Source organism: Zootoca vivipara, chromosome 3, assembly GCF_965207765.1.
Source record: "Zootoca vivipara chromosome 3, rZooViv2.hap1.1, whole genome shotgun sequence".
Classification (NCBI taxonomy): Eukaryota; Metazoa; Chordata; class Lepidosauria; order Squamata; family Lacertidae; genus Zootoca; species Zootoca vivipara.
In genome coordinates, this window is record NC_142586.1 from 6,117,674 (window position 1) to 6,129,002 (window position 11,329).

Here is an 11,329-nt window from a genome sequence, read left to right on the forward strand (position 1 = left end):
CAGCATTTAGGGAACAGTGAATTTGGGCTTTTGAATAATATCTGCTTTTACTCTAGATCTCGGAGGCTACCCTTACCCCGTGCACAGCACAAACTGGTTACACAGCCCCAGTTGTTAGGCTAAGACACCCTTCTGGGTTTCTTGAATATGACATGATTCTATGGCATAAGAATGTAACTAAAGAACAGAACAGTTTTATTGGGCGGCCTTTCAGTCTTTAGCCAGCAGGCCCATCTCCTTTGAGTTCTCTCCTGCTTCCCAGTTTATCAAAGATACATTTTCAAAATTGTAAACCTTTAAAAAAGGTTACATCTTGCCTTTTGTCATTTATAATCACAAAGTTGCACTATCTAGGTTTCAAGCTTTTGCACTGGTTTCTTGTAGTCTTCTGGTCTTGATTCAAGAAGTTCTACATATTGTGAGGGATCACTTTCTTTTCCTGTGTCCTGACACAATCATTGAAATCAAGCAGTTTAGAAGTGAAATGGTGTGCAGGAATGCATCTTTCACAGTAGTTCCTACAATATTCCTATAGGCATTGCTCATCTTTTCACAAATGGTGGTCTGCCTAAAATCACCAGTGAATTCATTACTGTATTATGTTTTGATTTGAAACAAGAAATTAGCAAGTTGTATCTTCATCATAGTGGTTACTCCTGCACATGAATTTCATAAATTTTGAACAGCATAAAAATACAAAGAGGTGAGCGGTTTCCCAGCTCCAAATTACACTTCAACTTTAGACACCTAAAGCTGGGTGTCTTCTGAAGGCAGTATGAGGTTTTCTTTATTACAGCTGTCTGCATTTGACAGCACTTTTAATTATTTGCATGAATTGATACATTTAATCTTTTTTTAAAATGTTGCGTAACTCTTATGTGAAAATTCCAGAATAAAGTTTTGTTGGAATTACTACTCTGACCATATTCAGACAGAGTAATCTTAACCCTTATCTAGGGAATGATTGGAACAGCTGAGCCACACCACCATCACATTGAAAATCCTGGGTAAAAAATGGGGGGATGTTTTGAGGAGTGGTGCCAACGTGCAGCAGAGGGCCCCAGATCAGACCCCTTTTGACAGGTGGAGATTGGACCTCCATTGCAGTGGAACATCTCCCCCATCAGTCGTGAGCCCAGGCTTCATTTTACTCCCAGAAACAAACACCAGAGGGTTAGAATTGCTCTCTCTCACACTACCTTCTCCAATATGAGAATTCCTTGTTTACTCTCAAACGCATTTGAATTCTGTTCAAAGGAGAAGTAAAACTGTAAATATAAAGCATTTTCTGCAGCCATTGTTATTTACAAACTGATATGTGGCAGGTTTGGGTTTGTTTCCATGTTAGATGCGTGGCAAGTAAAGCTAAACTGTTTTACTCTGCCTTTCATTGTGACTCTGCAACTTTTCAGGTGCTGATTTCTTGTAAGAATTGTAGTTTAAACAAACTTTTAAAAAATCAATTGTGTTCCACCTTTTGAGGGAAAATTTTAGCCAGACTTAAAAGTTTTTCAGTACTCATTCAGAAACGAGGTCCTGGAATGAGACCATCAATAAAGAAAACAGATTTGATTTTCTTCTCTCCTGCAGAAAAGAGAGCTGTGGTGAATTCACTCCAATGCAATATAAGCTAGTATCTGAATAGCACCTGTTTTATTTCCACCTAATCACATGGAATTGAAATTGATAAGAGATTTAAATGATTGAATTTCTTTTTGAATGAATATTAGCTGCCTCCTTTTTGAAGATCCTTGACAATGTTATTTACGGTTTAACAGAGCGAGTCTATGATAAAGCCAGATGGATGTTTATATAGTTGAGCAGCCACGTGACTAGAATTAGCTAGTATTATCACTCCTTTGAACATTTGAGTCAGCATACAGTAGTTTATAGTGAGCTGTAAGGTTAAATGTGTCATGGCATGCCCTGTGAAAAATGGTAAGCAATTTGAATTGGTAATGTTTAAAGCTAACCCTTTTGTATAGTAGTATGTAGAGTTACTATATACTTTTAAAGAAATACCACTGCATTACAGTAAGTCACTGCTTCATATAAAATAGTTATGGTGAACTGTTTCTAACAATATACTTTTTTTCTCTTTCCTTCTATCCCAGTTGATGCAGATGAGATTAAACGATTGGGAAAGAGGTTTAAAAAGCTTGATTTAGATAATTCTGGTTCTTTGAGTGTGGAAGAGTTCATGTCTTTGCCTGAGTTACAACAGAATCCACTGGTACAACGAGTAATAGATATATTCGATACAGATGGGAATGGAGAGGTAGACTTCAAAGGTAAGAAGTCATTCTCTCTGGATATATTAAATTTAATATGTGAAAGCAGTGTGTTTACACTTGGACTCTAGTTAGAACATTCTCCTGAAACTTGGCTTTTTGGATTTTTTCAGCGCAATCCTATACATGTCTGCTTTTTCAGTCCCATTGAATTCAGTGAGACTTATTCCCAGGTAAATGTGTGTAGGATTGCAGGCATTGTTTGAATTAGTACATCCTCACAGAATATGTGTGATAATTTGGTTTTTTGCTTGGGAAATGGTTCATTTAGTAAGGAGGAGGAAATGGAATATTCACCATTTTGGGGTACTATTTTGTGAAATTTATGTTGCTGCTCAGTTGTTTGATGAAGGACCTCTAATTTTCCAAGTGCATAGAAAGTTGTATTTCCTATAGCATTATAGGGAACATACCAATTTAAATAATGGTATTATGTAAGATCATTTCCCTTAAGATCTAACTTGTGACTAAGGCTGCAGTTTTATCACATACTTAGGAGTAGTCCCTTGAACCCAGAGGGGTTTGCTTCTGAGTAGGCATGCATACGATTGTGAATGCTGACAAATTATGTGAGGCTGTTAACTGCCAGAACATATTTAAAAACTTATTTTGGCTTCCACTTACTTAGGCTTGTTTGAAGAAAGACACAATCCAGCAAAAGTTCAGCAATCCCCCCCCAATTTATTTTAAACATCTTCTTAATTCTCCCATTAATGCAATATTACTTAAAGGAGCTTTGCAATGGTTTCATACCAGTCCTAATTTGGGGAATACCGTATATTACATGACAGAAACTTAGCTCACATTTGGCTATACAGTAATCTGGTCATTGCTTGTCACTACAGGGTTTGACACACAAAATTTAGAATGTTATCATTACAGCTCTTATTTCAAATTCTAAAATTGGTCGATATCTGACCTTAACTAGGATATGAATTTCAAAAACATAAATAGCTGCTCCACTGAAATAAGACAATTTTTCTGCAAACAATGGCTAGATTTTGTGCATGTATACAGATAGTGGTTTAGTTCTGTGAGTTCATAATATGCAATTTATAATCTCATCGTAGTAATCATTTTATGCCATTGTTTCCTTTCTTAAATCTTAACTCTAATTTTTCTGTTTGCAGCATAGATCCCAAGGGCAGGGTCTAGGGATGACCAGCTTTCCTACATACTAGTACTGGCTCAAGTTATTTCCCAGAGTACCTGGGTAATGTGGATATCTGGGGCCTTAATAGGATTATCCTTCCATCCATATATACACCTGAACAGTATTATCCAAAAAAATTCCCCTTCTAAACAAGGGAAGAGAAATAATAACCTGGAGTATATTTTATTTTAAGCATTTATATTCCACTTATTTGCACTATCAAGACACTTTGGCCTCCTGAGATAGGGTTGTATCTAATAGCACCTTCAAGCAATGAACTTGATCATTCAGGAGGAACGCAACACTATCCAGAACAGACCACACAACCACTCCCAAACGAGACAAACAGTTCAAATAAAACTATGGAAGCAATATAAAGCAAGGAGTTCAGGAAGTTTTCTCCCTTCAGTTTTAAAGGGAAAGCATGCAAGCTATGGTAAACAATAGCCTCACATTTGAAGATGGTTCTGTCTGTCCTAATACTCTACAACTAGATATTCCAGTGAGCACAACCCAGCTATACCGATTTGCTCTGCACTTTCTTCCACCCAAGAAAGTATTAAAGATGTGCATAACTATGGAAGCCCCTTGGTTGTTATGTTCTTATATTGCAGGACTTTTATATTTTAAGTCATCACCTACTTTTAATTCAGCCTTGACATAGTTTCAAGCTTTTTGATAAGGTTAGGTTTTGCATTTAAAGCACCAATATCATTTGTGTGCAGCTTTCAAATGAAAAGCCACAATATTACAAATTAGAAGGATGACCTCAGCACTTAAAAACTACATTATGTTTAATAGTTAGAGGCCTGCTGCTCACATGCAGTTTTTCTACATATTTTTTTTACTGAATTTGACTGATGCCAAACTATAGTAACTATAAATATATGCTTGTCTGCCTCCCTTCTTAAAATGTAGAATGTTCTTTACCTTGGAGAGAGTGGGTGGGGGGACTTATCAAGCCTCTAACTGTGAGTTGGAAACTATGGGTGCTTTTAGTTGGGGGCATTACTTCAAAAACTGCTTATTCAGATCCATTTTTTCTGAGTGTGCAATGGGCACACCTTATCCACACACTCTCATTCTTTCAGTCATGATATTCCTTGCTTTTACACCACCTGCCGTCCACATGAGTGGGCAGAGCTTGATGAAACCATATGTAGACTGCTTTTCTGCCATTTCCTCCAGTCATTTCCCTGCCCTTTGCTACCTTTTTTTTGTCCTGGTCATGCATACAGATATTCCTATCCCTGTGTGCACACACACCTTAAAAAGAAATCCAAGAAGTACAAAAGAGCACAATTGTGAACATGATAAGTGTTAGCTTGTTTCACAATGGGCAAAATGAAAGCAGGGATGTGTGTGGAGGGGGGTAATGATTTCCATTTGGTTTTTATTCATAAATTGATACTGAGGTCTTGTCTAAGACTGTTAATTTACCTAACTAAGGCTTTTAGAGGGATGCGGGTGGCACTGTGTTCTAAACCACAGAGCCTAGAGCTTGTCGATCAAAGGTCGGCGGTTCAAATCCCTGTGACGGGGTGAGCTCCCATTGCTCAGTCCCAGCTCCTGCCAACCTAGCAGTTCGAAAGCACGTCAAAGTCCGCGGAGTACTTAAATTGAAAGTACTCAACCTGAAGCTTACTTAACCCGAGGTATGACTGTATCTTAAATGAAAGCTGAGATTTTTATGAGTATTGTGAAGCCCACAGGACACTGTAGCACACAAAAACATTGACCAACCTAGGCAGACCACATTCAGGATTAACTTACTTTGAGAGCATGCTAGACATGCATTACTGAAGTCCACCGGGGTGGGTGGGTGGGTAATTGTATGTTATGTAATATGTAAAATATTTTATAAATGTTCTTCTTGCCTTTATTCTGTAGAATTTATAGAAGGAGTCTCCCAGTTCAGTGTCAAAGGTGACAAGGAACAGAAGTTAAGGTGTAAGTATCAGATATTTCCTTAGCTGGCAAATAAAGTTTGCAATTGGGCAGTTGGGGGGGGTGGAGAAGAAAATAATCATTGAGATGTCTGTTCTGTAATAAAACAGTACTTTGAAATAACTTGAATATCAATTGAAAATCCTTAATTATGTGAAGAATGGAAAATCAACATACTGTATATACTCAAGTATAAGCCGACCCGAATATAAGCCGAGGCACCTAATTTTACCTGAAAAACTGGGGAAACTTATTGACTCAAGTATAAGCCGAGGGTGGGAAATGAAGCAACTACTGGTAAATTTAAAGAATAAAAATAAATACCGTGCTATGCATTTCCCAGCTGTTGTTGGCAGGGTGGGGGGAGAAGCGGTGAGGAAGGATCCCTTGCTCACCGCTTCTCCCTCCCCGCTGCCTCACATAGAGCAGGCATAGGACGGGGGTTCGGAGAGTCGCAGCGCAGCGCTTCTCCAAATCCCCGGTTCTGTGCCTTTCTCCACCACCACCGCCCGCCTCACTCGAGTATAAGCTGAGGGCAGCTTTTTCAGCACATTTTTTGTGCTGAAAAAGTCTGCTTATATTCAAGTATATACAGTACTAAATCTTTTGTACAGTTCAAGGTTAAATACACAGACCTTGTGTTAGGAGTTGCTTTTTTTTGTAATTGAAAGTACCTTAGTGGGTGTTTTAGATTTGTCGGTGCATCACTAAAGCTTTTCTGGCCCTTTTTGTTTTTTACATAATGAAATACTGTGCCTGCAAATATTGTGTCATTTGCCAATAATAAAGCATAGAATGATTTCTCCACCCTGCAGGCACCCATAAAGATCTACATCCCACTAGAGAATTCAAACTTAAAGCTGTCCTAGCATAGAAGGCTTTAGCAGTTTCTCCTTCTCTCTGAAAAACTGCTTTGTAGGGTTGGGGAACCCTCTGGAACAGTGTGGGAGGTGGTGTAGGGATCTGATAACAAGTAAAAATTGTTAATTACGGTGACTTTGAAGGCAAATTATACCAGTGTTTAGGACTGAAATGGCACAGCTGATCTGATAGAAGCTATTTTTTCATATATCTGTGATATCCGATATGGCTGTAAAATGTTCCTGCCAAGTCTCTTCTTCACTCTTCCAAAGAAAATATAAATTTAAACATATAACAATTTAAAAATACCTGAAACACCACTAAGTGGTGAAAGTAAAAGCCTTGGCTTCAATTAGAAAACCGAATGAATTGTATAAATAAATACTACAAATACTCATTGACTTAGCTGCTAAGATAAAGAATTATTTATGAACATTCAACTGCTCAGAGGTTATTATAAACAAACAGAATAAGTCTGTTGTGTTAGTAGAAAACACTACAGAAAAAGGAGAAAGGGTATCACCAGTGTGTGAGAGAAAGAAAACATTGAATGGGCCACAGAAGTCATATTTGCTACTGAGCTTTTCTTACCTTGCAGTTGCTTTCCGTATCTATGACATGGACAAAGATGGCTATATCTCCAATGGGGAGCTCTTCCAGGTTCTGAAGATGATGGTTGGGAACAATCTCAAAGATACCCAGTTGCAGCAAATTGTAGACAAAACCATAATAAATGCAGATAAAGATGGTGATGGAAGAATATCCTTTGAGGAATTCTGTGCTGTAAGTTCAGTTTTAGTAAAGTGTGTTTATATACACATTTTTCATTTTCAACTTTGCAGATGATGTCGTTATTTCCTAGAGAATAACCCATTTAACTTATTCCATAGTTTTCTTTGACATTCCTCTAAAATTCTTTACAGGATAACGTATTAATTTTGCTTTAAGCCCTTCCCATTTTAAGACTCCTATTGACTCAACTGTCCTCTGGCAGTTCTTTTCATTCACATCATATGGTCATTCTGGACATAATTTTGACATAATTATCCTTCTGCTACTAATGTGATTGCTTCATTTATCATAGATTAAAGCTTCCCCTCCTTCAAATGTTTTAGGTCTTCAAATGTGAGAAAAATTAGGTTGGCTACAAAAATCTGTTGTAAAACTAAGTTGTAATTTCATTCTTTTAAGCTGAATCTGTGCTAATTATACCCACTTGGTTTAATTCGGGGTTGGCAGGCCACTTTGACTGCCCACCTGTCAATTGCTGGTGTCATTATGAAACAAGGTGAGCAATTTTTCCTTTGTAGCATGCAAATCATACTACAGAAGAAAATGCAAGCTTATCGCTGCTTGAAGTTTCTGCTCAACAGCTTGATAGGCTGTGGCTCCAAGCCAGTTTCCTGTACCATGTTCCCATGGAGAACTCAGTCGTACAGCCTGTCCGGTGGGCTTGAAGTCTCAACCTGTCAGCAGATAGGCAGTGGCTTTAAAGTCCACTGGAGTTCCCCACTATGCACAGGGTATCGCAAATTGGTATCATTGGCCCAATTGGCACCCATATAAGGCCCAATTAGGCCCGCGAGCCAAACGTTTAATGCCATAACTGTCTTGCATACTGTTTTTAACTCATTACTGAGGGTTGTAGCCAAGGAAGTCATTGCTTCTGCAGGAAGATTTCTGCTCATGCACGGAACTTTGTCTCCCTTTCCTTTTGCCCACATAAGCCCTGAAGGGTTGGGGGGAAACCCCAGAGCAGATTTGGGGGTGTGCACGCTGGAGGCATGTGGGAGGAGAGGGAGGTATATTTGTGTGAACAGAAGTTGTTCCACAACTACAACACTAAATTTATGGAAACAGACCTTTCTTGAGGTGAGAGTCTATTTCTGTGAAGAGCAAATCAGAATCATTTGATTTAAATTACCAGTCGATACTCTACTCTCTTGCGAATTCTCATATAATCTTCCTATATCACCATTTCAGGTTGTAGGAGGCCTAGATATCCACAAAAAGATGGTGGTAGATGTGTGACTCTTTAGGACACCACCCAACACTTTTGCTTTCTTCTCCATCTCTGAAGATCTGCTCAAGACGTCCAGCAACGCTCTCTGTGTATTTAAATGGAAGTATTTTTCTCTGTGAAGCCACATTTTCCAACATGAGCCTCATGAAGCCAACTAAGTGTTATTGAACTTTTATTCTCTCAATAACTCAAGTGTAGCACTTTAAAGTCTGAAGGACAGCAAGATGGAAAGAGCATATCAGTGTGGTGGAGAAAGGGAAGGGGGTTGGCTTTTTAATTTATTTTTCTCATCTTTTATAACAAGAAAATATCTATCTATATATATGTGTGTGTATTTATATATAGATATATATGTAGCTTTCTATATGTAGTAGTTAAGTGGGCTTTAATTTAATATACTTGATTCAGAAACAAAAATAGAGTACAAAGTGCCAAGCAGAACATTAACAGTTCGATATATGGATATACATCTTTACTTTTATGTCACACAGTTTTATATATATATAGTAGAAGAATGTAAAGTTTTAAATGGTTGTAAGGTCAACTCTTTCCTTTTTCCTGTGACTATTTCAAATATTTATATATCGACTGGCTGAGAAAGCATTGTTTCCTGTTAATTTCCCTAATTAATTTTTGTAAGACAGGAAACTGAAGTTTGTTTATATACCTGTTGATATATTACCAGGGACTGCATCTTTGCTTGATAGCTCTCAGTACAATTCTACTTAATAGGATGAGAAAATGTAATTAAATGTTAATGCCAAGAACTAGTCCTTGTGTGCAAATAGGATTTAAAAGATGCTTATGGCCATTTCATCCCTTCACTCACCAAATGGTTGCAGTTGCACATAATATACCCTTAGTAAGCATCAGCTGTGATCCATTAAGTCTAGATAGAACAGTTGGAAGTATTTGCATTTCTTTCTCAGCACTTAGCTTAATTAAGAATTTAGGATTAACAAGACAATTGTATAGAGTTCCCATTGCACAGTGAGACTATAAAACCTATCTTGCCATTAAGTTATGTTTATGTCCCAACCATATAGATTCTTTTATGCATTTAATGTAGTAGTTCCAAGTTGCATAAATAAACTGGTAATATTTTATATATGTGTATATACGATTATTACGGATATTACGGGGGAAACATTAACCAATGCCATAGGGAAGGAGGAAAGCTTCACATTATCTAAATTTATACCTCTTGTTCTTCTCCAGCATTTGGAGAGGGTTGTTTTTTCTTTCTTTCTAGATTTGTCCATATCATGACTTGTAATGGATAGTAACTTTATATATGTGTGATATAAAAGTAGCGAGCCATGTTCTACAACTTTATATCATCCCTTTCCTTTTCTGCAATGGTACTATTGGCTAGAAGAAAAACATTCATTAGACTTTTTAGGATAGTGCACCCTTTCCTGTGTAGCAGTTTTTCCTATTTAAAAGGTTTTTATAATTGGCAATGGAAAGGGCAGGTTGTATGAACTTAAATCAGTTGCCTGCCTGCCTGCCTGCCATAGCTGTTCCTTCAACTGAGTGCTGCACATCATGGGCTCTGTCTGTGAGAGAGAAATCCAGGTGCTTGGTGTCCTTGCATGACATGAAGTTTTGCATGTAGATCGATTTGAAACGTTCCTCTTGTTTACATGATTTGCATAATTTAAAAAGATAATGTTGCCAAACTTTGGTAAATGTTAAAAACAGAGAATCTCCACTACATGTAACTTTCTTCCTCTGGATCAGTCCGTGGCTTAGAATCCCAGCCAGTGGTGGTATCTGTTCCAGTGTCAACTGCCATGTGCTCTGCTTCAAGGGGGAACTACCAGTAGTCTTTTGTGAATTTTTTGTACATAAGTATTTGTTACAAACATTTTAGCAAATGCTTTCTATTTCTTAATTGCTTGTGCATATCCTGGCTGGCGTTATAGAAAAATAGTGCTAACATTACTTTCTTATTGGGGGATGAGCCTTTTTTTGTTTTTAGTTTGTGTGTGGAAAATGTGTTATGTTGAATGTTTAGATTTTCCTCTGCATGCTACATCATACACTGTTGGAACTTATAGGAACCTTCATACTGTATGAATAAAAAATAAAATATTTGAACTTTACCATAGGATTGTTGAAGCTTCTATAGAACAGGCAAGTAAATGCAAAACTAAAACATTTCCCCTGATTTCAAGTTTAATATGCCAGTTATGTGTTTATGCATAAATCCCAAGCAGTATTTCACCACATAATCAGTGACAGGTATTCAGCTGCCTCTGACTTACCTTCTTGGGATGCTACTGTGTGAGTTAAAACTTCCTGAACAAAACTAACTTGTAGCAATCTGGTGGAGATATATAAATACAGCAGCCTTACTAATAAGATGGGATGTAAAACCTTAATCATAGCTTGAATTTGGACTGCAATTTAATGTACACACCAACCAGCCATCAATACTGGCTTGGATGCAATGACATTCATACATGAGCAGAAAGCACTTCCTAAATGCAGAATAGGACACGTTTCTCCTGAGCTCCATTATATAGTAGTTCCTACACTCTTGACTGGGCTTTTGAGCACGCAGCCTAAAGACCAATTTCAGCACCCATGGAAAAGCACTGTTTGCAGCCCGGGGGGGGGGGTACACCAATACAGGAGTGAGATCGGTACCCCTCAGCATGGTAACCAATCCCTGTTAGAACCACTTAAACCGTGTTCAGTATTTTACATAAAGCTTTTAGGGGGGTGGGAGTTTAACTGCTGCATCAACAAATTAGTTGAGGTGATTCAAAAATGAGTATTCACTGTCTTGTCATTTAAAGCTCAGTATCTTTTGTATTCACAATACTTAAACTAGGGTGTGAAGAATTATTGTAGGGTAGTTTATATGAGAATATGTGGACTATAGAATAACCTTTCAACTAGTTCCACTGGTGCATTGTGTCCTATTACCGTGTTTCTCATATTATAAGACATGTCTTATATTTATTTTTTCCTCAAAAAAACACACTATGGCTTATTTTCAAGGGATGTCTTATTTTTTTCCTCCTCCTCCTGCCACGGCCGGCA

At 37.7% G+C, this 11,329-nt stretch overlaps 1 protein-coding gene across 2 annotated transcripts in view; it reads left to right on the forward strand.

The window, feature by feature from the left end:
- The window catches only part of PPP3R1 (protein phosphatase 3 regulatory subunit B, alpha), a 42,818-nt gene extending 32,435 nt beyond the window's left edge, over nucleotides 1-10,383 (forward strand). For both annotated transcript variants that reach the window (XM_088665524.1, XM_035110288.2), the window contains 4 exons: nucleotides 2,115-2,291; nucleotides 5,335-5,394; nucleotides 6,851-7,035; nucleotides 8,236-10,383. In XM_088665524.1, the coding sequence (XP_088521650.1) occupies nucleotides 2,115-2,291; nucleotides 5,335-5,394; nucleotides 6,851-7,035; nucleotides 8,236-8,283 (470 nt within the window). In that variant the 3' untranslated portion in view covers nucleotides 8,284-10,383. The remainder of the gene's footprint in view (nucleotides 1-2,114; nucleotides 2,292-5,334; nucleotides 5,395-6,850; nucleotides 7,036-8,235) is intronic.
- Nucleotides 10,384-11,329: the final 946 nt, after the last annotated feature.